We start from the raw sequence: 27,468 nt of genomic DNA on the forward strand, positions 1-27,468 counted from the left end.
TAGTATATATTGTTGTGATCGTTTTAAATTTGCCATTTTTGCCAATGATGTGCAAGATGAAAAGCTTTGATAACTTGTCTCTCATTCCAGCAATATTCAATTTTTTTAATACTTCTGTCTCATGCTTTGGATGCCAAATAAGTATTTGATTCAATTAGGTAAATGATGAACTTTGGTGCCGAATAAGCATGCATAAACTGGCCTTCATATTGAATCTTTTACTGCCCATAGTGTACAGTGCATTTACATTTTTAGGCCTTTAAATCCAGATTCAGCTATTCAAGTAGAACTAGTTTCTCAACCAGCCCCTCACTGTTCATCATCCTCACTGTTTTCTACAAAAATGAACACATCTAATAGGTGCAAAGTACGCAACATGTTATTTGTCACAAAATTGCTTTTAATGTCAAATAACAAATCCCATGCTCCAAAGAAGCACTGGATAATTGCCCATGGCTTAAACTTTACCCTCACCCATGTATTGGTCCGTACATTTGTTACAGTTGTTTCTAACACTTAAAACTTTTCTTGCATAAAATGCAAGATCTTTCTGTGAACTGACCATGGATGGAATTCTCTGTTCGCCGCCGCTAGGAACAGGAATCCTGATCGCGAGGCGAATCCCGTGTCGGCCCAAAATCAGGATCGGCGCCGGACGGCAAACCAACCACAGTTTCCGGTCCAGCCTCACTGGCCAAAGAGGACTTCCCACCCCATGTCGGTGGGAATATGCAAACTGATGTGCATTCATTTAAATGCGATTAATGGGCTGGATGCCCAAATCTCCACCCCCTTCCTTTATGCTCCCACCACCGCCCCCAGCGGGAACTCTACCGGGTGGGTTTTCGTGCAAGTATTGACAAACGCAGTCCTGCGATGGACCCTAAGGGGGGGGGTCAAGGGATGTTAGCCCAATGCTCATGTGCCCCTCTGCCGCTGCAAAGCTGCAGAGGGTGGGACCCCAATGGTCCTGCGGCTTAAGTAGGCTTGAGCTGTGGACAAGGGGTTGACCCCAGGACCCTCCCCCAGGATGGGGATGCCGTACCTGGACAGCCTCATGGTGATCTCTGTTGAAAATCATCATCCTTGACGAGGCAGCACGGTAGCATAGTGGTTAGCACTATGGCTTCAGAGGTTCGATTCCCGGTTTGGGTCACTGTCTGTGCAGAGTCTGCACGTTCTCCCCGTGTGTGCGTGGGTTTCTTCCGGGTGCTCCAATTTCCTCCCACAAGTCCCGAAAGACATGCTATTAGGTCATTTGGACATTCTGAATTCTCCTGTGTACCCGAACAGGCGCCTGTGTGCCGACTAGGAGCTTTTCACAGTAACTTCATTGCAGTTTTAATGTAAGCCTACTTGTGACAATAAAGATTATTATAAAGATTATTATTATTATTGCCTGACCTGTTTAAACTTTGAAGTAACCTTCTCATGAAGAGTTGCTCTGTCTGACAGCTGATGAACAGATTAGACAGTTCATTGAAATGCATGCCAGGAAGACTTTCCCTTCCCTCACATCTGCTCCTATCTGTGCATTTACCTGCTGCTTTTTGTAGTGTCTCAGCTTTCCTAGACAACCCACAACTCTTTTAAAAATCTTGAAATCCCCAGAGATCCTTTGAAATGCTTAGCATTCATTCAGTTTCACAGTGCAGTACCTTTAACTAGCCTTTAAATGACAGCTTAATAGCTTAAACACAGCAGGCTGGAGATTTGTTTATTTATCTTTCCTTTCATGTTTGAATGCATCTGAAGTACCCTCCATTGATCCTAACCTAACCACAATGTTTACAAACAACCTTGTACTGATTGACAGCTGCAGGTCACTTCAGCAATGCTAGATGTTTTTTGCAGTTAGAAAAGAGGAAGTGAGGGTAGCACAGTGGCGCAGTGGTTAGCACTGGGACTGCGGCGCTGAGGACCTGGGTTCGAATCCCGGCTCTGGGTCACTGTCCGTGTGGAGTTTGCACATTCTCCCCGTGTCTGCTTGGGTTTCACCCCCACAACCCAAAGATGTGCAGGATAGGGGGATTGGCCACTCTAAATTGCCCCTTAATTGGAAAAAAAAATAATTGGGTACTCTAAATTAAAGAGGAAGTGAAAGCACTTTGCGTTTTTTCAAAGTGGCTAATTATTCCCTTCATGTGGGAGGGAGGATGAACCCTCCTTGATGAGGGGTGGTTGGTGGTGCTCCCCTTGTGGTGGGGGGGGGGGGGTCACATTTGCATTGTGGAGGGGAGAGGGACCTGTCTCTGGACGCTGGGATCGAGGCTTCTTCTCATAATGGTGGCCCAACACCAGCAATTGCAGGGAAACTGCCCGGCTCATCATTATGTATTACTTTGTTCAGCAAAGGTCTGTCAATACCACCTCAGCGACGCTCCTAGCACCAGCGGGACACAGTTGCAATTCTCTGCTAGTGGGAGCAAGACTAGATTCTCCAATTTTGAGGCCGAGTGCCGATGCCAGCGTGGGAACAGTGGCATTTTACGACCCCAAAATCAGCGCCGACTGGTGAGGGGCTAGCAGCGGCGCCGGGTAAAACTCCCGGCTCCCGCGCCAAATGCGGCCGGAGAATGGCCGGGTCCATGGCCGCTCATGTGCATGGCAATGACGTGCAGTGGTCACGTCGTATTACATGGCACCGGCCGCGTGCGGACCCGACTTACCAGATAGTCCCCCCCTGTAACCCCCTCGCCACCGCCAGACCTCCTCCCACCTGTCCTCCCAGCCCCCACCGAAGCCTCTCCGGCCTGCGGAATGGCCCCCCCCCCCCCCCCCCCCCACCCGAGATTGTTGCCGCGCGAGGTTGACGAAAACTCAGAGCACATGTCCCGCGCCATCGGGAAGTCGGCCCATCGGGGGAGGGCCTTCAGGTGACGAGCTGAGGCGGCCCCAATGGCATGCGGCGTACTCCCCGATGACGCCATTTTGGAGGGGGCATCCGAAAACAGGCACTACCCCCGATTTTGGTGTGAAAAGGGATTCTTCGCCCGATTATGATATTGGCATCGGGCAACGGAGAATCCCCCCCCTATATCTCTGGAACAGAGAATCCCAAATTCACTCAGTGCTTTACCATTGACATAGTGGCAAATATTTGACTCATGAAATTGAAAAGTCATTGCAAAACACATAAGTGTTGATACTGTTATGACCTAACTGCAGAGGTAATTAGAAATTTGATCTATCAGTTACAAAATAAGTTGGATCCAAAAGTATAAAGCTTTGTACATCAGTGGCTGGATTTTCTGTTTCAGCGGCTAAGTGCTGACACCAGCAGGGCATCATTGTCTTTTACAACCAAAGAATCTGCGTGAAACCCTCACCGATTCTGGGACTGGAGAGGGGCTAGCACCAGAACTGGGTGAAACTCCCAGCTCCCGCTCCGAAAACGGCCAGAGAATGGCCGGGTTCCTGGCCGCGCATGCGCACGGCTGACGACCTGCAGCGGTCACGCCATACAACATGGCGCCGGCCGTGCGTGGACCCGACCCGCCATCCACGACCACTCAGTTAAAGATATCATGAAAGATCAATAATAAAACTACAGATAATAAGTGTAGGATGTTGACTAGGGCATGTTACAATACTTGGGTTATTTCACATGTGTATAATCTCCAAGAGTGAATAAGGATGGGATTTTTTGATTAATTAAATGCCGTGAATAAGGTAATTCAGTATTGTAGAGTTTTATTTATTTCATGAGTGATTTGCATGACTTCTAAACTTGAATAGATTTGTAATATTTCACCACAGGAATTTGTTGCTTGCCATAGTGTTTCTTCAAATTACTTCATCTCCCGGCAATGAAGTATAATTCATTGATATCAGGGAATTATCATTTGCAATTAAGATCCAAACATAAACAGGTCCTATGCAATAAATTATTGGCTTCAAAGGTCTGTGACTTCTTGATTAATAGGGGGATCAGGGGTTATGGGGAGAAGGCAGGAGAATGGGGATGAGAAACATATCAGCTATGATTGAATGGCGCAGCAGACTTGATGGGCTGAATGGCCAATTCTGCTCCTATGTCTTTTGATCTTATGGACTAGAAGGTTCAGATGCCAAGAATGTTCAGTTTCCAATTTTTTCACAATAAAGTGTTCTGTTTGAAGAATCATGAACTATTTCATTGGTGTTTCAGCTGTAACATTGTACAGACCTGTCTGCAATTACATTTAGAGACAGATTTTGCTGGAAAAATAGTGTTGTTTGAATGGCACCCACAGTTATTAATATGTAAGTTGGCTCGCAAGTTGTAGCACGGTAGCACAAGTGGCTAGCACTGTGGCTTCACAGTGCCAGGGCCCCAGGTTCGACTCCCGGCTGGGTCACTGTTTCTGCGGAGTCTGCACGTTCTCCCCGTGTCTGCGTGCGTTTCCTCCGGGTGCTCCGGTTTCCTCCCACAGTCCAAAAACGTGCAAGTTAGGTGGATTGGCCATAATAAATTGCCCAATTAGTGACCAAAAAGTTTAGGAGGGGTTATTGGATTACGGGATAGAGTGGAAGTGAGGGCTTAAATGGGTCGCTGCAGACCCGATATGCCGAATGGTCTCCTTCTGCACTGTATGTTCTATGTTATAATGAAGAGATACCCTATGAATTGTGAATCATCATAAGTTGCTGACTGATTCGTTTTGCAAAAATGAAATGAATGAAAATCGCTTATTGTCACAAGTAGGCTTCAATGAAGTTACTGTGAAAAGCTCCTAGTCACCACATTCCGGCGCCTGTTCGGGGAGGCTGGTACGGGAATTGAACCGTGCTGCTGGCCTGCCTTGGTCTGCTTTAAAAGCCAGCTATTTAGCCCACTGTGCTAAACCAGCCCCAGGCATTTTATGGCATTTTATAAAATGACATTTTATGTTTAACCTGTCCCTGATTTTGATGAAGTTGCTAAATTTTCACATTAATTCCCCATTAAACTCGCTGTAGGAAGTTAAGTCTAGCAATTAACAATGTAAGTATTCTGTCAATGAGGTGATAATTGTTTGTGACAGCCAATCAACCCTTTTTGTCCAAAAAGTAAACAATTATGACTGTGAAATCTCATTCCTTCAGGTTATGAATTGTTTTAGATCTTAAATATTACAAATTTTTACTTTTTCTTATTGTTGCTTTTGTTTTTCCTCCCCCGCCCAACTTAATCCAATTATTTTTCAGTATCTGATCTGACTTTAATTCACCCAGTCTAATTCACCTTCTCAGTCCTTCCTCTGTTTCTCTTTCAACCCTCACTTCTCATTTTGCATCTCTTTAATCATTCTTTATTAAGGTACCAAATATCCTCTTGCCCTTGCTGTGGAATCATCAGCTTACACATGCAGCAACATTATGAACAAAAATATTTTAAAATGAAACATACACAAGAAAGTGTAACTACAGGGTATGTATTCAGATGCCCTACTACAGCAAAATCTATTCGATAGATTTCACAGCACAGAAACAGAACATTCAGCCCATCTGACCTATGTTTATGTTCCATACAAACCCACACTCATCATACTTCATCTAACCTTGTCATCACACTCTTCTATTCCTTTCACACTCGGGCACTTGTCTGGCAACACCTTAAAAACAGCAATGCTATTCACCACAACTACTCCTGACAACTCTCTGGGTAAAGAAGTATCTCTTTAATTTCTTGTTGGATTTATTAGTGACTATCTTGTATTTTTAATCTTTAATTTTGGATCCCCACAAGTGGAAAAGCCTTGGCCGGGATTCTCCAATATCGCGACCAAGTGTTTACGCCAACGTCAAAATCGGCACAAGCAACGCCGGAGTCAAAGGGCCTCCAGGCCCAGTAATTCTCCTCTTCTTCGGGGGCTAGAACGGCGCCGGAGTGCTGTGTGCTGCTCCGCCGCCGAAAGACAGCCCTGCACGGCCAGCGCAGGTCCGCGCATGCGCGCGCCAGTCATCTCCGCGCCGGCGCATGCTCATGGTTGCCATCTCCGCGGCGGCCCCCGTACAACATGGCGGAGCCCTATCAGGGCCCGGCGCGGAGGAACATAGGTCCCCTCCCCCGGAATGAGCGCGCCTGCCGATCGGTAGCCCCGGATCGCGGGCCTGGCCACCGTGGAGGCCCCCCGGAGTCGGATCCCCCCCACCCCCCATCAGGACGGCCCCCACAGCCAGAACGCTGAGATCGCGGGCCTGGCCACCGTGGAGGCCCCCCCATCCCCCCATCAGGACGGCCCCCGCAGCCAGAACGCTGAGTTCCCGCCGGTGGGACTCGGCGTAACTCGGCAGGCACTCAGTCCGTCGAGCGCAGAGAATCGGCGCGGAGAATCGCCGCGGGGGCTACTTTCAACGGCCCCCAACCGGTGCCACGGTGACCGCGCAGTCGTGATTGGCGTCGATTCTCCGGTCGCTGGAGAATCAGCGGCCGGGCGTCGGAGCAGCGTGGCGGGATTCTCGCACCCCCCGCCCCCCCCCCCCCCCCCCCCGCCGATTCTCCGTCCTGCCGCGGGCTCGTAGAATCCCGGCCCTTATCTATGTCTACTCCATTTAACCCTTCTAGATTTTTAAAGAGATCTATTCGGTCACCTCTCAGTTTTATTTCTTCCACAGAAAAGAGCCCCAGCCAGTTTATATTTTTCCTGATAGTTATATCCTCTCATTTCTGGTAACATCTGTGTAAATCTTCTTTGCATTTTCTTCAATATCTCCAGATCCTTTTTGTATTTAGGAAACCAGGGGCTGGATTCTCCAAAAATGGGGCTATGTCCCCATGCCAGCGCAAAAACGCTTGTGTTTCACTCTTGACTTTCCTTAAAAAAGTCAAGAGCGATGATCCTACCTGCAGGGGGCTAGCAGGGCCCCAGGGAGCTGCTCGCAGATCTCGCTGAGGAAACGGCCCCCACACGTCCGGTCGGGAGGCTACGGTGGCTTACAGCGGCCGCCCCGTGCGCCATTGCGGACTTGGATCGCGGACTGTCATCGGAAATGTAGGTCCCCCTGAGATGGTGCGTGCACGTGGACCCGCGCCACCCGATTGCTGCCCCGGCTGCCCATGAGGCCCCCCCCCCCCCCGGCGCGCGTTCCCCCCACCAGTGCGACTGAGGATCCCAACCGGCGATACGTGGTTAGAACCACGCCGTCGGGAACTCGGCCAGTTTTGCCCGGAGAATCGCAGGGGGGGCCTCTGTCAATGGCCCTCAGCCGCGCTATGTAATCCGCGCATGGGGACCGGAGAATCGCGGGAGCGGGGCTGGGCATGAGTCTCGGATCGAGTCTACAGGATTCTTAAGGGGGAGGGGGAGCAACCAGAAGTCATGGTGCACATAGGCACCAACGACATAGCTAAGAAAAGAGATGAGGATCTAAAAAGTGATTTTAGGGAGTTAGGTTGGAAGCTAAAGAGCAGGACAAGCAGAGTAGTAATCTCAGGATTGCTACCGGTGCCACGTGCAAGTGAGGCAAGGAGCAGAGAGCGAGTGCAGCTGAACACGTGGCTACAGGGTTGGTGCAGGAGGGAAGGCTTCAGATATGTGGATCATTGGGATATCTTCTGAGGAAGGTGGGACCTGTACATGAAGGATGGATTGCACCTAAACTGGAGGGGCACCAATATCCTGGGTGGGAAGTTTGGTAGAGCTCATCGGGAGGGTTTAAACTAGTTTGGTAGGGGGATGGCAACCAGAGCTATGGATCAGAGGATAGGGTAGCTGTTGAGCAGGCAGAAATAGTATGCAGCAAGTCTGTGAGGAAGGATAGACAGTTGATATGTCAAAGTTGCATGGATCAGTACTTGGAACTACGATGTTGTGGTCATTACAGAGACATGGATTTCACAGGGGCAGGAATAGTTGTTAGATGTTCCGGAGTTTAGATGTTTTAAGAAGAATATGGAGGGAGGTAAAAAAGGAGGTGAGTGGCACTGTCAATTAGGGAGTGCACCACAGCTGCAGAAAAGGAGGTAGTTGAGGAGGGTTTGTCTACTGAGTCAGTATGGGTGGAGGTCAGAAACAAGAAAGGAGCAGGCACTTTATTGGGAGTTTCCTATAGACCCCCCAATAGCAGCAGAGAGATAGAGGAACAGATTGGGCGTCAGATCTTGGAAAAGTGCAGAAGTAACAGAGTTGTTGTCATGGGCGACTTCAACTACCCTAATATTGACAAATGGTTTGGATGGAGCAGATTTTGTCAGGTGTGTACAGGAAGGATTCCTGACTCAACATGTAGATAGGCCAACTAGGGGGGAGACCATATTGGACTTGGTGCTCGGCAACGAACCAGGCCAGGTGTCAGATGTCTCGGTGAGAACTGTGCACGGTGGTCTTAAGTATGGTCTAACCAACATAATGGTTTGAGCCTGCATTAGCGGTACATGGGATCTCAAGTGTAGGCAAAAAATCCGAAGAGAATCGGGAAACGCGATTCTCTCCAGAGAGATCGCGTTTCCCAACTTTCCACACCCCTTGGCGATGATGTCACGAGATTCATGCCCACAATGGGTGGGAATCTCATTTAAATGTTGGTGGATACAGTTGAATGTAATTACCCAGTCCCCCCACCCCACATGATCCCCCTATTTGAAGACGTGAATCAGTCTAGGGGATCCCCCAGTGGTGCAAAGGTAAGTATAGCCCCAGGGGGAGAGAGGCACTGACCCTTGGCACAGGTAGCATTGCCAGGTTGGTGCTGTGCCAATGTGTGTCGAGGGGCAGTGATGTCATAGGCCCCCTGGGGAGCCGCAAGGGTGTGGGGGTTCCCGTTATGTGTGGTGGGGGACAGAGTGCCAAGGCCATTGAGGGAATAACTTGCTGGCAAGGGGGGGGAGGGGGGTGGGAGTGAGTTGGGGGGACACTGGTGATACTTCCGTGGTGGAAGGAGAGAGAAGAGAGCCCCCGATGATTGTGTGGGGGTGTGAACGTGGGCAAAACTTTGTGCTGGATTAGGGATGGGGCTGATCTTCAGTTCTGATCAGAGCGCCCTTTAAAGATGGCGCCCTTATCTCTGTGGAGCTGGTGCTGCCGGCTCTATTAGGCTCTGGTCCACGAAAGTGATGGCTTAAACCATTTCCAGCAGTTGTTTTTAACTAAGAGGGACTCTGGAGTGAAAACTGGGCTGTGCAACTTGAGAACTACATGCGGGTTTTCAGTCCGAGCCTGACACTTTGAAAACTATGGTAAGATTCGGCCCCCACATGCTCGTTTAGAATAACCTCTTTGCTCCTCAGCTTTGATTCTCTAAAAATAAACTCCAGTGCTTTGGCATTTTCAATGGCTTCATAATACCAATTTTAAATGATGCTCCACAAAGTACAAGCCTACTCTCTCCTTTGCCAACAGTAGAAAACACCAAGTGGAGATGATGTTTCTCCGAAGAGTGAGGGACAATTTCTTTAGGGCGACTGATCTCATTCTGGCACCAGGTACCAAGCTGGTGTCAACACAGAAAAATAATATTTGTGGAGTAACCATTGTAATTGGGGGTGTTGATTTGCTCACTTGGCTCGATGGCTAAAGTATGGGTTGGAACAATGCCAATAGTACAGTTTCAATTCCAGTCTGGCTGAGTTAGACATGGTACCTGCCTCCTTGCCCTGTTCCTGAGAGTGGAAGGCAGTGGTAAACCACCATTGACAAGCATCTGAAAACAACGAGCCAAGGAGAGCACAGATAACATGACATGAACAGTAGTAATCAGGGGGATTGAGAGAAGTGTGTCACTGATGTAGGGTGATCCAGAATAAAGGAAGAATCATTGAATCATTTTAAAATGCTGAGACTGGGGTCAGATATAACATAGCTTTAGAATGAACTTGAAATTATATTTGTCGCTTTTCTGCAGGTTTCCAGTTGTTTACTTTGCATTGTAATTAAAGCAATGTTTGACTGGGTGAAGAAGCAAAATAATTTTAAAATTCAACTTCTAGGGGCATGTCAGAATTTAACATTTTGTCCATGGGCAGCAATATTATACAAACAGTAGATTATTAAGTCATGTCTGCAATGTGATGATTTATAAATAATTTGATATAATCATGTGCTGTGTCATTGTGCTTTTTTTATTTATGCAACATGTTTTTAAAATTGCTTTGAATTTTTGAATTGATCATTACAAACAGTAATAGCAGTAGTTTCAACATTAAATTGGGAGTCACATTCTCTGCTTACAATGACTGCTGGATCCAGTCAGATTTATACAAATGATCACTGCAGCAGCCTGAAAGCGCTGTAAATTTCAGCTACTTTGAATTAATCAATGATTTTCCTATTAAAGGTTTCAATTGCCAATATCAGTGCTCAGTGAAAAGCAATGCATTAATGTGGGTTTTTTTCTATCTCTCAGTATTTTAAAAATATGTATAGTTTAAACTCAAGCTGCCTGTTGACCATATCTATCCCACAGGCACCACGTTTTTAATTGCAGAAAACTAATTTTTAATTGAAGTGTGAAGTTTAGCTGGGTGGGGGGAATGGTCTTTATATGCATTCCTTGACCTTTGATGTTTCGTACTTCTTCAAATGTGACCCATGGTATGCAATAAATAGTCCATGAAGTTGGAAATTTGATCATCTCTGCTTTAAGCACATCAGTGCAATTTTAAGCTGGAATTATTAAAAACTAAATTAACATAGTCGATACAGTGTGTTTCAGTGATCATGGGGACAAGTTTTTCTATGTGCTTTATGTAAGCCTGTTTGTAAACAATTTGTTTAGGATTATGCTGCACTTAAAATTCAGAGCATATCCTCCTCCCTGTCATTTGAACTGACCATTTTTGATCAATCCCTCATGCCACCCAGCTCAAAACTACTTCAAGCTACTTCTTCCAGTGGTTTCTTTTTGGGAGTTGTATTAATGGTGAGACCTGAAAGCTGCTATCATGGAATGTCGGCCATGGTAATATTTTCAACACCTGGTCCCTTGAACTCTCCTTTTGATCGCAGGTGTGCTATCCTGGTTTTATGTGTTACAGGTGAACGTCCTTTCCACTGCAACCAGTGCGGTGCTTCATTTACCCAAAAAGGAAACCTACTGAGGCACGTCAAGTTGCACACAGGAGAGAAACCTTTCAAATGCCCTTTCTGCAGCTATGCCTGCAGGCGGCGGGATGCACTCACTGGGCACCTCAGGACACATTCTGGTAAGTTAGATGTCTACTGTATATGAGCAAGTGACTTTGCACTTACCTTTGGTCAACATATGTCTCTAGCCAAAGCTTTGAACTTGTCAGGAATGGAAACCCCCAGTGTTTCCCTGATTAATTAAGCAAAATAATGTCCAATACAACAGACAATGACACATAAATTGTGAAGTAAAGTGCAACCAGAATAACTGGATTTATCAATTTGTTTTCAATTAGTACAAGGAGAGTAGTGCGCAAAAAGAACTATTTTAATTTTTTTCAGAAAGTATCACTATCATTGTAAAAACCTGTTGCGAAATCCCCCAAAGCGAACAAAACCATTTTTAGTTTTTCTTTCTCTATTAGTTTTTGACATTTCCTGTATCTTAACAGTGCAGAACCTTGTTTTAAGTCATGAACCTGTTTGATGTATTGCGCACTCTATCACAGTTCTGAAGTAAGAATCAGTAGGTTTTTCTGTAGTCCATTTCGTTTTAAGAGTGAGTTTATTTTTTCCCAATTGCTCCTGCTTTGTTATTGGTCAAATGGTCTAATGCTAATATAAGCATGGCGAGAGATGGGCTTTTTCAGTTTGTTTACTCTAATGGTATATGTTGTGTGCAGTGGTGGGAATTTCTGTGGGCAGTTATACACCACCTTTGGATTGCTGTCAGATTCATGGTAATTCCTGCTGCTGCGGGCTGGCTGGATTTGTTTGTTTTATAATACACACACTGCAAGATTGCAATAAACAATATTGCAGTAATAAAATTAAGTATAATAAATAGTTTTATTATTGTAATATGAGCTCCAAACTATTAAGGGGCTAATCTTAACCACATTCGCCCGTCAGGAAACCCATGGAACTGAATAGAGTACCATTTTCACATGCCACACAATATAATCCTCCAATGAGTTCAACGGAGAGGAAAATCGAATGGGGTATAAATGTAATGTTACACCTAAGCCTACGAGTTCCTAAACAGGCAGTTTGGGTTAAAATTGCCCCGTAAATATTAAAAACTCAATATTTGACATAGAAATATGAGTGAACACTTCGCATATGTTGTTCTTTTTTTCTTCTGTTCCCTCTTTCCCCCAATTCCTTCCTCTTAATTTTAACTCATGTTTTCTACCGTTCTAAACCTTTGCCCCTTGCTTTTTAACTCAAGTTTTCTGCCATTCTACATCTTTACTCCCTGCTTTTTAACTCATGTTTTTTGCCGTTCTAAATCTTTACTCCTTGCTTTTTAGTGTATATCTTGGGCCTTATTGTTTTCTCTGTTTGGCTTCCTGTCCATTTTAAAGATGGAAACAGATTTTTTTTCTAAAAATGGTCCACATTGACTGAAAACCTGTTTAAAAGATCAATTTTTTAAAAAAACTTAAAAGATCTTTAAAAAAAAAAAATTTAGAATACCCAATTCATTTCTTTCGAATTAAGGGGAAATTTAACGTCACCAATCCACCTACCCTGCACATCTTTTGGGTTGTGGGGGCAAAACCCATGCAAACAAGGGGAGAATGTGAATTTCTATCTTATATAGTTATGTTGGCACAGTTTTGGAATGAAAGCATTGGCATCTATCAATCCATACAGCTTAGTGCAACACCATTTACATTTTTAAAAAATTGTTCACTTTATTTAACTGTGTTTTTTAAATTTAAACTAATATCAAGATTCACTTCAAGAATCTTTTTGTTTGGTAAACGATAATAAGGATTTTTTTTGCAATAAGAACTGAAATACGTTGGGAGGATTCCCTGCTGGCTGAGGGTGAAATCGCGAAACGGGCTTAGGCAAAGAATAGGTTCCAACGCCAAAATCGCAGCGGGCACCGATTTGACGCCAAATCGCAAATCTCCGTCACCTCGACAGCAGCGTCACTGCGGTCCGGAAAGCACGTACAGTAAACACCGGTTGCATGTCTTTAGCGGGCCTCCGCCTCCGACGGACATAGTTCCCGACGGCGTGGTTCACTTGTGCTTTTAAAAAACGACGTTGTGGCTGATGAGGAAGAGAGAGGGGAGACTATAACACCGCAAGACCACAAGACATGGGAGCAGAATGAGGCCACTCAGCCTATCGAGTCTGCTCTGCCATTCAATCATGGGTGATATGTTTCTCATCCCCATTCTCCTGCCTTCTCCCCATAACCCCTGATCCCCTTATTAATCAAGAACCTATCTATCTCGGTCTTAAAGACACTCAGCGATTTGGCCTCCACAGCCTTCTGCGGCAAAGAGTTCCACAGATCCACCACCCTCTGGCTGAAGAAATTCCTCCTCATCTCTGTTTTAAAGGATCGGCCCTTTAGTCTGAGTTTGTGTCCTCTGCTTCTAGTTTTTCATACAAGTGAAACATCCTCTCCACATTTACTCTATCCAGGCCTCACAGTACCCTGTAAGTTTCAATAAGATCCCCTCATCCTTTTAAACTCCAATGAGTACAGACCGGGAGTCCTCAACTGATCCTCATATGACAAGCTCTTCATTCCAGGGATCATTCTTGTGAACCTACTCTGGACCCTTTCCAAGGCCAGCACATCCTTCCTTAGATATGGGGCCAAAAACTTCTCACAATACTCCAAATGGGGTCTGACTAGAGCCTTACACAGCCTCAGAAGTACATCCCTGCTCTTTTATTCTCGCCCTCTCGACATGAATGCTAACATTGCATTTGTCTTCCAAATTGCCGACTGAACCTGCACATTAACTTTAAGAGAATCGTGAACAAGGACTCCCAAGTCCCTTTGTGCTTCTGATTTCCTAAGCATTTCCCCATATAGAAAATAGTCTATGGCTCCATTCCTCCTTACAAAGTACATAACCTCACACATTTCCACATTGTATTCCATCGGCCACTTCATTGCCCACTCTCCTAGCCTGTCCAAATCCTTCTGCAGCCCCCTGCTTCCTCAATATTACATGTCCCTCTACAGATCTTTATATCATCTGCAAACTTAGCACCAGTGCCTTCAGTTCCTTCTTCCAAATCATGTATATTGTGAAAAGTTATGGTCCCAGCATAGACCCCTGAGGCACACCACTAGTCATCGGCTGCCATCCTGAAAAAGACCCCTTTATCCCTACTCCCTGTCTTCTGCCAGTCAGCCAATCCTCTATCCATGTCAGGTTCTTTCCCTTAACACTATGGGCTCTTAACTTATTAAACAGTCTTTTATGTGGCACCTCGTCAAAGGCCTTCTGAAAATCTAAATAAATCGTATCCATTGGTTCTCCTTTGTCTAACTTCCTTGATACCTTCTCAAGGAACTCGCAAGATTTGTCAGACATGACCTCCCTTTGACGAAGCCGTGCTGACTCAGTCCTATTTAATCAAGCACTTCCGAGTCCTCCGCGATCTCATCTTTAATAATGAACTCCAAAATCTTACCAATGACTGAAGTCAGGCTAACCGGCCTATAATTTCCTGCCTTCTGCCTCCTTCCCTTCTTAAACAGCGGTGTTACATTAGCCACTTTCTAGTCCACTGAGACCCTTCCTACCTCCACTGATTCCTGAAAGATCACCAACAATGCCTCCACAATCTCCTCAGCTATCGCTCATGGAACCCTGGGGTGTAGTCCATCCAGTCCAGATGACTTATCCACCTTCAGACCTTTAAGTTTCCCCAGAACCTTCTCCTTAGTGATGGTCACTTCACTCACCTCTGACCCCTGATTCTCCTGGAGCTTTGGCATCCCACTGGTGCCTTCCAATGAGAAGACTGATGCAAAGTAACTATTTTTATGTCATCATTGGCTACAGGAATAGTGCCAGAGGACTGGAGGACAGCAAATGTGGTCCCTTTGTTCAAAAAGGGGAGCAGAGACAACCCCGGCAACTATAGGCCGGTGAGCCTCACGTCTGTAGTGGGTAAAGTCTTGGAGGGGATTATAAGAGACAAGATTTATAATCATCTAGATAGGAATAATATGATCAGGGATAGTCAGCATGGCTTTGTGAAGGGTAGGTCATGCCTCACAAACCTTATTGAGTTCTTTGAGAAGGTGACTGAACAGGTAGACGAGGGTAGAGCAGTTGATGTGGTGTATATGGATTTCAGCAAAGCGTTTGATAAGGTTCCCCACGGTAGGCTATTGCAAAAAATACGGAGGCTGGGGATTGAGGGTGATTTAGAGATGTGGATCAGAAATTGGCTAGCTGAAAGAAGACAGAGGGTGGTGGTTGATGGGAAATGTTCAGAATGGAGTACAGTCACAAGTGGAGTACCACAAGGATCTGTTCTGGGGCCGTTGCTGTTTGTCATTTTTATCAATGACCTAGAGGAAGGCGCAGAAGGGTGGGTGAGTAAATTTGCAGACGATACTAAAGTCGGTGGTGTTGTCGATAGTGTGGAAGGATGTAGCAGATTACAGAGGGATATAGATAAGCTGCAGAGCTGGGCCGAGAGGTGGCAAATGGAGTTTAATGTAGAGAAGTGTGAGGTGATTCACTTTGGAAGGAATAACAGGAATGCGGAATATTTGGCTAATGGAAAAGTTCTTGAAAGTGTGGATGAGCAGAGGGATCTAGGTGTCCATGTACATAGATCCCTGAAAGTTGCCACCCAGGTTGATAGGGTTGTGAAGAAGGCCTATGGAGTGTTGGCCTTTATTGGTAGAGGGATTGAGTTCCGGAGTCGGGAGGTCATGTTGCAGCTGTACAGAACTCTGGTACGGCCGCATTTGGAGTATTGCGTACAGTTCTGGTCACCGCATTATAGGAAGGACGTGGAGGCTTTGGAGCGGGTGCAGAGGAGATTTACCAGGATGTTGCCTGGTATGGAGGGAAAATCTTATGAGGAAAGGCTGATGGACTTGAGGTTGTTTTCGTTGGAGAGAAGAAGGTTAAGAGGAGACTTAATAGAGGCATACAAAATGATCAGGGGGTTGGATAGGGTGGACAGTGAGAGCCTTCTACCGCGGATGGATATGGCTGGCACGAGGGGACATAACTTTAAACTGAGGGGTAATAGATATAGGACAGAGGTCAGAGGTAGGTTCTTTACGCAAAGAGTAGTGAGGCTGTGGAATGCCCTACCTGCTACAGTGGTGAACTCGCCAACATTGAGGGCATTTAAAAGTTTATTGGATAAACATATGGATGATAATGGCATAGTGTAGGTTGGATGGCTTTTGTTTCGGTGCAACATCGTGGGCCGAAGGGCCTGTACTGCGCTGTATTGTTCTATGTTCTATGTTCAGATCCTCTGACATTTCTTTGTTTCCTATTATTTCTTCTCCAGCCAGATTTTCCAGTGGTCCAATGTCTATTTTTGCCTCTCTCTTAGCTTTTGTATATTGAAATAAAAACTCCTCCTATCTTCTTTTTTATTACTAGGAGTACGACACAGAGGCGTGACTGTGGGCTGCCTGGCCGGGCTGACTGGGGTGGGGGGGTTGGGGCCTGCCAGGGCCGGGGAATGGGGGGTTGACGGGGGAACAGGCAGAGTGGCAAGGGTGACCCCCCCATTGGACTGGGGCGGTGGCCAGTCACGGACCGCCATTTTTGCAGCCTGCAACGCATCTTGCTGCGCACCCCACTGAGCATCCACCTTGGCCCCTGGGTCTGCAGAGTGACACCGGCCGTATGGGTGCCCCCAGCCCCGCACCCCACCCTCTGCCATATATCCCCCTCACCCGCCGGTGGCTCACCCATGGCAATGCCGACAGTAGCCCCTGCGGGGGTGCCGGGCGGGGCCGCAAAGCGCATAGCTGGCAAGGGCAGCGGCAGTCGACAGTACCTCGGTCATCCGGGACTGCACCAGGGCCATAGGCCCCCATGGTGTCGGCCACCGATGGGGCCAGGGGTGCAGAGGTGGGTGGGGGGGGAAGACATGCAGTGACAGAGCCTGCAGTGCCAACCGGGGCCATCGTGTAGCCCATTGGACCTGGTTGGGCACACCACACTGAGCTGCTTGAGGGGGAGGAAGCTGCAGCAGGTGGGCGTGGGGCGATCTGGCCCCGGGGGGCGCCCCCACGGTGGCTTGGCCCGCGATCGGGGCCCACCGATCCACGGGCAGGCCTGTGCCGTGGGGGCACTCTTTTCCTTCCGCCTTCGCCACGGTCTCCACCATGGCGGAGGCAGAAGAGACTCCTTCCACTGCGCATGCGCGGGGATGCCGTGAGTGGCCGCTGACGCTCCCGCGCATGCGCCGCCCTCAATGTCATTTCCGCGCCAGCTGGCGGGGCACCAAAGGCCCTTTCCGCCAGCTGGCGGGGCGGAAATCAGTCCGGCTCGGGCCTAGCCCCTCAAGTTTAGGGCTCGGCCCCCCAAGATGCGGAGGATTCCGCACCTTTGGGGTGGCGCAATGCCGGACTGATTAGCGCCGTTTTTGGCGCCGGTCGGCGGACATCGCGCCGATGCCGGAGAATTTCGTCCCAGTAGTAATTCCTGCCGGCCTCTGCTGCGCTGGGGGGCTGAGGAGGGGGAGCGGTGATTCCAGCTCGAAACAGTCAGAGCATATTTAAATGCTCATTTAAACATGCCCATCTGGTCACACCCGACCGGAACCAGATAACATCACCTGCAGCAGGCTAGGAACATCTCGCACTGGTCGGTTCCCAGCACAACCTCCGATTAGGGGCTCTTCCACTGTTCTCCCGGTACTGTTCTCCCGGGCACAATGCGCCTGGACAATCGCCCCCAATGTCTCAAGACAATAATGGATATTGGGAGCTGACAGGAAAATGGAGTTGAAGCCCAAGATTATCTATGATCATATTGAATGATCAATTTGTGGTCGGGTCGTGGGGGGGTTGCTTGGAGGACATTGGAGCCCTCGGATGGTCGGGGACTGCTGGTGCTAATCGGCAATGCCAGTTAAGCGCCAGAGTGCAGTGCCATGTTGGCATTGCCAAGGGATATGGCCTGAAAGGAGGGATTGAGGGGGGGAAGGCATAAAGGGGAGGGCATTTGGCGATTCCATAGTGGGGTGTCATTCACCATGGGGGTTGGATGCCATGGGTGATTGGTGGGTGGTGCTGGTGCCATCTAGAAGGGGAGAGTCTTTGCTGGTGAGAAGGGGTGGAGCCTGAAGGGAGATCCTTTGGGAGGGCCCCAATGTCAGCGATCCTTTAGGAAGGGAGGGGGTAGTGGAAAAAAGGAGGTTGATGCCGGCAAGGATGGTGGTGGGGACACTGTCACAAAAACGGTGCCCTGATCTCTGTGAAGACAGGCATGCTGGTGTGTTTAGACCCCGCCTCCCCCAGTATTGATGCAAAGCCCCTCCCAAAAAATTGCTAAGTATTGGTGGATTGCTATCTGGATCGCGCCCGACCACCCGGCGGGAATTGCACCTCGTTTTCTGCCGGAGGCCGCACCTGGAAATAGCTTGGGAGAATTCTGCCCTACAAACACCTGCCTATCCCAGCCTTAAATGTATGCAACAATGGGATCATTCACAACCCTCTGGAGTAGAGAATTTCAAAGATTCACAAGCCTTTGAGTGAAGAGATTTCTCCTCATATTAGTTGTAAATGATCGGTCCCTCATCCTGAGACTATCAAGTGTTTTAGATTCCCCGACCAACGGAAGCAATCATTCTTTGTCCCTTCAAGCCCCTTCAGAATTTTATATGTTGCAATGATATTTTTTTTAAATTTGTTTCTTGGAATGTGGGCATCGCTGGCTGGGCCAGCATTTGTTGCCTAATTGTCCTTCAACTGAGTGGCTTGTCAGGCCATTTCAGTGGGGGACAGTTAAGAGTCAACCACGCCGCTGTGTGGGTCTGGTGTCACATGTAGGCCAGACCAGGTAAGGATGGCAGATTTCTTTCCCTGAAGGACATTAGTGAACCAGATGGATTTTTACATCAATCGACAGTGGGTTCATGGTCATCACAAGACTTTTAATTCCAGATTTTATTGAATTCAAATTTCACCATCTGCCATGACGGGATTCAAAGCCGGGACCCCAGAGCATACCCTGGGACTCTGAGTTTTCAGTCCAGTGACAATACCACTACGTCAAGGCCTCTCATTCTTTTTTTTATTTCAATTTTTTTTTTTAAATTTAGAGTGCCCAATTAATTTTTTCCAATTAAGGGGGAATTTAACGTGGCCAGTTGACCTACCCTGCACACCTTTGGGTTGTGGGGGCGAAACCCACGCAAACTCGGGGAGAATGTACAAACTCCACACGGACAGTGACCCAGAGCCTGGATCGAACCTGGGACCTCGCTGCCGTGAGGCAGCAAACCACTGTGTCACCGTGCTGCCCGATGGCCTCTTATTCTTCTAAACGTCAGAGAATATAAGCCCAGTTTATTCAGTCTCTCATCATAGGGTAACCTTCTCATCCGTCTCATCCCAGAGACCAATTTAATCAACCTTCGCTGCATGCCTCCATTGGAAGTATATCCTTTCTTGAATGTGGAGACTAAAACTGCACAGCACACAATGCTCGAGATGCGGTATCACCAAAACCCTGTACAACTATCCTATATTATGTATTAGATGGCACGGTGGCACAGTGGTTAGCATTGCTGCAGCACTAGCACTGCTGCCTCACAGATTCAGGGTCCTAGGTTCAATTCCGGCATCGGGTGACTGTCTGTGTGGAGTTTGCACTTTCTCCCCGTGTCTCTATGGGTTTCCTCCGGGTGCTCCGGTTTCCTCCCACAGTCCAAAGATGTGAAGGTTAGGTTGTTTGCCCACGCTAAATTGCCTCTTTGTGTCCAAAAGGTTAGATGGGGTTACTGGGTTACGAGATAGATTGGAAGCCTGGGCTTAAGTAGGGTGCTCTTTCCAAGGGCCAGTGCAGACTCCATGGGCCGAACGGCCTCCTTCTGCACTGTAAATTCTATGATTCTATGTAGCAAGACTTCTTTATCCTTTTATTCCAATCCCCTTTCATTAAAGCCAAATAGAAAAATAATAACGATGGTTTCATGGTCTCCATTACTGGGACTAGCTTTATTTTCCAGATTTATTCATTAAATTAAAAAAACATTCTCCTAGCTGTTGTGGTCAGATTTGAACGCCTCTCCGTGGCTTTTGTATTATTGGTCCAGTGTCATTACCATTACACCACCATTTTCCCCAATGGTCTTATTTAAGAAAATGTATTCCATTTGCATTATAGAAATTGCTAATTGTGAATTCTACTTCAGTTTCTCATCACTTGGGCAGCATGGTAGCACAGTGGTTAGCACTGTTGCTTCACAGCACCTGGGAACTGGGTTCGATTCCCGGCTTGGGTCACTGTCTGTTCGGAGTCTGCACGTTCTCCCCATGTCTGCGTGGGTTTTTTCGGGGTGCTCCGGTTTCCGCCCACAAGTCCTGAAAGGCGTGCTTGTTAGATGAATTGGACATTCTGAATTCTCCCTCAGTGTACCCGAACAGGTGCCGGAGTTTGGCGACTAAGGAATTTTCGCAGTAACTTCATTGCGGTGTTAATGTAAGCCTACTTGTGAAACGAATAAAGATTATTATTGTTATTACTAAGACTACAATTACTGCCTTCCACTAAGTATTTCAGCCATAAGGAACAGTACTGCAATATAGGGTTGTTCAAATTCTCTGTGTGTTTAGTGAAGTTTCTCCACTTTCCTACAGAAATGCTGATTAGGTCCCAAGTGGAATACATCATCCAGGTTATGCTCAGTAGAGTGAATACCTACTGATAAGACCATATGTTCCTGTGGGACGTAGGAGCAGAAGTAGGCCATTAGGCCCATTGAGTCTGCTCTGCCATTCAATGAGATCATGACTGATCTGATGTAATCCTCAATTCCACTTTAAGGCCTTATTCCCATAACCCTTGATTCCCTTACTGATGAAAAATCTGCCTACCTCAGCCTTTAATATACTTAACAACCCAGCCCCTACAGTTCTCTGCGGTAAAGAATTCCACAGGTTCACTATCTTCTGAGAGAAGAAATTCCTCTTAATCTCTGTCTTAAATGGGCAACCAGTTACTCTGAGATTATACCCTCTGGTCCTAGACTCTCCCACAAGGGTAAATAACCTCTTCAAATCTACCCTGTCAAACCCACTAAGAATCCTTTATGTCTCAATAAGGTCACCTTTCATTCTTCTAAACGCCAATGAGTACAGGCCCAACCTACTTAACGTCTCCTCATAAGAAGATCCATCCACACCGAGGATCAACCTAGTGAACCTTCTCTGGACAGCCTCCAATACCAAAATATCACTCCTTTGATACAGTATTCTAGGTGTGGTCTAATATAGTTTTAGCAAGACTTCCCTATTTCTGTACTCCATTCCCTTTGAAATAAATGCCAACATTCCATTTGCCTTACCAATTACCTGTTGAACTTGCAGGCTAGCTTTTTGTGATTTATGTATGAAGACACCCAAATCCCTCTGTGCTGCAGTTTTCTACATTCTTTCTCCATTTAAATAATATTCAGCTCCTTTAGTCTGCCTACCAAAGTGGATAACTTCACATTTTCCGACATTATATTCCATCTGCCACGTTTTTACCTGCTCACCTAACCTATCTATATCTCTAACCTATCTATATCTTCTGTAGACTCTTCGGGTGGGACTCTCTGGTCTCCAAGCCACGTGTTTCTCGGCGGCGCGCCATTTGCTGGTGGTGGTATTCTCTCTTCTCTCCACTAGTATTTAGGTTATTATCCTGAAAATACCCTCTTATCCCAATTCTCTGTCTTCCACCAGTTAGCCAATCCTCTATCCATGCTAAAATACAACCCCTAACACAATGGACTCATCTTATTAAAAATCATTTTGTGCTGTACCTTATCGGGCGTTTTTTGGATATCCAAGTACATTACATCTACTGGTTCCACTTTATCTAGCCTGCTCATTTCCACCTCAAATTTTCAGGCATTTTCTTTTATTTATCTAATTAAGGGGGCAATTTTAGCATGACCAATCCACCTACCCTGCACATCTTCGGGTTGTGGGGTGAGACCCATCCAGGCACTGTGAAACTCCACATGGACAGTGACCCGGGACCAGGATTGAATCCTGGTCCTCAGTGCCATGAGGCAGCAGTGCTAACCACTGCCCCACCTTGCCGCCCAAATTCAGGCATGATTTCCCCTTCATGAAGCTATGCTGACTCTGCTTGATTATGTTATGCATTTCTAAATGTTCTGCAATTACATCTTTTATAATTTTCCCAATTACAAGTTAAGCTAACTGGCCAATAGTTGCACGTTTTTTGTCACCCCCCCTTTTTGAATAATTCAGAGTTTTCCAATCCTCTGGAATTTTTCCAGAATTTATGGATTCTTGGAAGATTACTACCAGTGCATCCCCCATCTCTGCAGCTACTTCCTTTAATATCCCGGGGTGCAACCCATCAAGTCCAGGTGACTTATCGGTCTTTTACCCCATTAGTTTCCGTAGTACTTTTTCGCTAGTGAAAGTTATTGTATTTATTTCCTCCCCCACTTCTGCCCCTATATTATTTAGTATTTTTGGAATGTTACTAGTGTCTGTTACCACTGTGAAGACTGATGCACAGTATTTGTTTAGCTCCCCTGCCATTTCCTGGTTCCCCATTATTATTTTCCCAGTCATTCTCTCAGGGGCCTATATTCACTTTGGTCTCTTGCTTCTTTTTTAAATACTTAAAGAAGCGCTTGCTGTCCATTTTTATGTTACCTGATAGTTTACCCTCATAGTTTATCTTCTCTCTCTTTTTATTATTTTTTTGGTCATCTTTTGTTGGTTTTTAAAACTTGCCCAATCCTCTGGCTTTTCACTAATCCTTGTCACCTTTTATGTTTTTTCTTTCAGTTTCATACTTAGTATGTATTACTGTAATATGTTTGAGCTTGTATTTCATTTAACTGAGAAATCAAGTTAGTATTGGCATATATTTTTTCCTATTAGGACAACAACAATGCATAATGTAAAGCTTGCTTCCAGTATTCTTCCTTGCATTTTTCATCTTCTGATAATTGCCATATGTGCACTAGTATTACACATGCTGCTCCACCAAATCATGACATAGGGATTCCTTTAAATTAGAATGACCTAATGAGACCCATCTAATTTTAGAGTGCTTTACTCTTTCTGTAGGAAACATTGACGAATTTCATGACTTTGAAGAATGTTAAAGACTTTGCACAATTCATTTAGAATATATAACTGTAATGATAGGTTAATGCTTAACTACTGACCGCACTGACAACTGGCAAAACATAATTTAAATTTTCTACTAATTGATGTCAATTGATAACCCTCCAAATATAGGCTTTTAAATATTACTGAAGTTACTTTATATTAAAATAAAATTACATTGTTTGCTAGCTCAAAGCAGCACAGTCAAGCAACAATGAGAGTATTTTATATCAAGTCAGATCTGAGTAAGATCTTGTAAGATTTCAAAGCCGGAGGCAGCAACCTCAAACCGGCTTGTCGTCTGGTGCCAAAATTAAGTCATGGTCCATATTCTACAGTTTTTTAAAAAAATCATAAAATCTCTACAGTGCAGAAGGGGGCCATTTGGCCCTTCGAGTCTGCACTGATCCTCGGAAAGAGCAACTTACCTAGGCCCACTCCCCCAACCATTCTCCACAACCCCGTAACCTAACCTACACATCTTTGGACACGAAGGGGCAATTTAGCATGGCCAGTCCACCTAACCTGCACATCTTTGAACTGTGGGAGGAAACCGGAGCACGTGGAAGAAACCCACAAAGACACAGGGAGAATGTGTAAACTCCACAAAGGCTGGAATTGAACCTGGGTCCCTGGCGCTGTTAAGCAGCAGTGCTAACCACTGTGTCACCATGCCGCACATATTCTACAGTTGATTAATCATAGAATCATAGAATTTACAGTGCAGAAGGAGGCCATTCGGCCCATCGAGTCTGCACCGGCTCTTAGAAAGAGCACCCTACCCAAGATCAATACCTCCACCCTATCCCCATAACCCAGTGACCCCACCCAACATTAAGGGCAATTTTGGACACTAAGGGCAATTTATCATGGCCAATCCACCGAACCTGCACATCTTTGGACTGTGGGAGGAAACCGGAGCACCCGGAGGAAACCCACGCACACACGGGGAGGATGTGCAGACTCCACACAGACAGTGACCCAAGCCGGAATCGAACCTGGGACCCTGGAGCTGTGAAGCAATTGTGCTATCCACAATGCTACTGTGCTGCCCGTAAATGTTCTATTCCACTTTAAAAACAGCCAATATTTGGGAGATTTCCTTTCAAGGAAGCTTTCGGGATGCCTTCAACAATTTTGTTCAAAGTCTGATTTAGGCTAAAATAATAATGAGCAGAATTTTGGGTCAGGAACCCAACATCAGGGTCAAATGGTTGTTATGACTCAGCAGTTTGTGGGAAACAGTCACCCGCAGTGATTTTCCCCAAATGACCATCCAAGGATTTCTGTCCAATTAAGGATTTTGGGCAGGTTCTCAAAGCTGGAGGACCAATAGGAGGCCTCCCCAGCTAAGTTGGAGCAGGAACCAGCAGTTCAAGTAAGGGAGAGAGAGGGTGCCTCCATCTTTTAAAAAAAAAAAAAAATTTTATTAAAGGTTTTCATAAAATATCAATAACAAAATGAGAAAGAAAAAAGAACCCAACAGGGTTAAATACAAAACACAATCTAAAAAAGCAACCCCCCAAACCCCTCCCCCCCCTGTACATAAATAATAAATTAACATTAACACCCTGACTTAACACAACCGGTGTATACACCCCCTCAGACCCTCCAGTGTAATAACATAAACAAAAATAAAGTAAACCCCGCCCCCCGAGCTGCTGCTGCCATTGACCAATGTCTATCGTTCTGCCAGAAAGTCTAAGAACGGTTGCCACCACCTAAAGAACCCTTGTACCGACCCTCTCAAGGCGTATTTCACCCTCTCCAATTTAATGAACCCTGCCATATCGCTGATCCAGGATTCCACGCTTGGGGGCCTCGCATCTTTCCACTGAAGGAGAATCCTTCGCCAGGCTACCAGGGAAGCAAAGGCCAGAATTCCGGCCTCTTTCGCCTCCTGCACTCCTGGCTCCTCCGCCACCCCAAATATTGCGAGCCCCCAGCCCGGTCTGACCCTGGATCCTACCACCCTCGACACCGTCCTCGCTACGCCCTTCCAAAATTCCTCCAGCGCTGGGCATGCCCAGAACATATGGGTGTGATTTGCTGGGCTCCCTGAGCACCTTACACACCTATCCTCACCCCTAAAGAACCAGCTCATCCTTGTCCCGGTCATGTGTGCCCTGTGCAGCACCTTAAACTGTATAAGGCTGAGCCTCGCGCACGAAGAGGAAGAATTCACCCTCCCTAGGGCATCTGCCCACGTCCCCTCTTCGATCTCCTCTCCCAACTCCTCCTCCCATTTACCTTTCAACTCCACCACCGAGGCCTCCTCCTCCTCCTGCATCACCTGGTAAGTTTCCGAGATCTTCCCCACTCCCATCCACCCCCACCGAGAGCACCCTGTCCTGTATTGTGTGTGGCAGTAGCCGTGGGAATTCCACCACCTGTCGTCTGGCAAACGCCCTTACCTGTAAGTACCTGAAGGTGTTCCCCGGGGGGAGCCCGTACTTCTCCTCCAGCTCACCCAAGTTCGCGAACTTCCCGTCCACAAACAGGTCCCCCAACTTTCGTATCCCTGCCCTGTGCCACCCCGAAAACCCTCCACCTGTTCTTCCTGGGGCGAACCGGTGGTTCCCCCGTAATGGGGTCCACACCGAGGCCCCAACTTCCCCCCATGCCGCCTCCACTGCCTCCAAATTTTGAGGGCCGCCACCACCACCTGGCTCGTGGTATACCTCCTTGGAGGGAGCGGCAGCGGCGCCGTTGCCAGCGCCCCCAGATTCGTACCCACACAGGACGCCGTCTCCAGCCTCTTCCATGAAGTGGGTGCCTCCATCTTGAGATACGCTCTCGACATCTTTTCCAACTTTAATATTTTTTAAAAGCCCTCAGCAGTCAGGCCACTTTATGGAGGGGCACCTCCATCAGGTGGCCTGCAGCAGTAGGTGCATTCAGGCAGATGGGGATTGCCTCAGAGACTGACTGGAGAACTTGTTTACTGGTCTGACACCGGGAGGCCAACTCTATTTAATGGCACAGCCCTTGATGCCTTTGCAGCCTGCAAGCCTGCTGAAACATTCTAGTCAACCTCTGACAGTAGACCTCAAAAGACCATTAAGGCATCTTAAATGGTACCTGCCACTTCTAGGCTGGCAACTTTTCTAACCGTGATTGTGCCAGCAAGTTGGTGCATGTACAAATATTCATACCCAACCACCTCCATATATTGTTGCAAAGATTTTGCCCAACGTATACAAGTGGATCTTCCACGATAGTTCGTAGCAGCCACGGTAAATTTTGGAGCATGGAAGGCAGGTATCCAATTGGATAAACTGGCAATCTGGGGCCAAGATTTGCTGATAGGAAAAATGAGCAGAGTGTTTGGTCAGACACTTGTCAGGCCAGTGACACCCAAGAATAACCATCATTTCTTTAATGCAATAAAATGTCCCAAGGTCCTTCACAGGACCGTTATAAAGCAAAATATGACAGCGAACTACAAAAGGTGATATGAGCTAGTATGTTAAAGAATAAAGGGAGGTAAAGAGGCAGAGAGGTTTAGGCAGGGATTTTCACAGCTTAGGCACTTGGTAACATGGAAACAGAAAAAATAGGAGGAGGAGGAGGCCATTTGGCCCTTCGAGCCTGCTCCACCATTCATTATGATCATGGCTGATCATCCAACTCAATAGTCTAATCCCGCTTTCCCCTCCATATCCTTTGATCACTGTTGTCTTAAGTGCTATAACTATCTGCTTCTTGAAAAATGCAAGGTTTTGGCCTGAACTACTACAAATAATAATAATCTTTATTAGTGTCACAAGTAAGCTTACATTAACACTACAATGAAGTTACTGTGAAAATCCGCAGGTCGCCACACTATGGTGCCTGTTTGGGTACACTGAGGGAGAGAATTCAGAATGTCCAATTCACCTAACTTTCTGTGGTAACACATTCCACAGGCCGACCACTCTCGGGGTGGAGAAATTTCCCCTTATCTCTGTCCTAAATGGTCTGCCGCATATCCTCAGACTGTGACCCCTAGTTCTGGACACACCCACCATTGGGAACATCCTTACTGCATCTACCCTGTCTAGTCTTGTTAGGATTTTATAGGCTTCTATGAGATCCCCTCATTCTTCTGAACTCTAGCGAATAAATTCCTAACCGATTCAATCTCTCCTCATACAGTCCCACCATCCCAAGAATCAGTCTGGCAAACATTCGCTGCACTCCCTCAAGAGCAAGAACAACCTTCCTCAGATAAGGAGACCAAAACTGCACACAATATTCCAGGTGTGGCCTCACCAAGGCCCTGTATAATTACAGCAAGACATCCCTGCTCCTGTACTCAAATCCTCTCGCTAT

At 46.6% G+C, this 27,468-nt stretch overlaps 1 protein-coding gene across 8 annotated transcripts in view; it reads left to right on the forward strand.

Moving 5' to 3' along the window:
* LOC140395470 (zinc finger protein Helios-like) overlaps positions 1 to 27,468 on the forward strand; it is a 419,920-nt gene that overhangs the window by 299,644 nt on the left and 92,808 nt on the right. For all 8 annotated transcript variants that reach the window (XM_072483282.1, XM_072483265.1, XM_072483313.1 and 5 more), the window contains one exon: positions 10,937 to 11,104. In XM_072483282.1, coding sequence (XP_072339383.1) covers positions 10,937 to 11,104 — 168 coding nt within the window. The remainder of the gene's footprint in view (positions 1 to 10,936; positions 11,105 to 27,468) is intronic.

This window comes from Scyliorhinus torazame, chromosome 2 (genome assembly GCF_047496885.1).
Source record: "Scyliorhinus torazame isolate Kashiwa2021f chromosome 2, sScyTor2.1, whole genome shotgun sequence".
Lineage (NCBI taxonomy): Eukaryota > Metazoa > Chordata > Chondrichthyes > Carcharhiniformes > Scyliorhinidae > Scyliorhinus > Scyliorhinus torazame.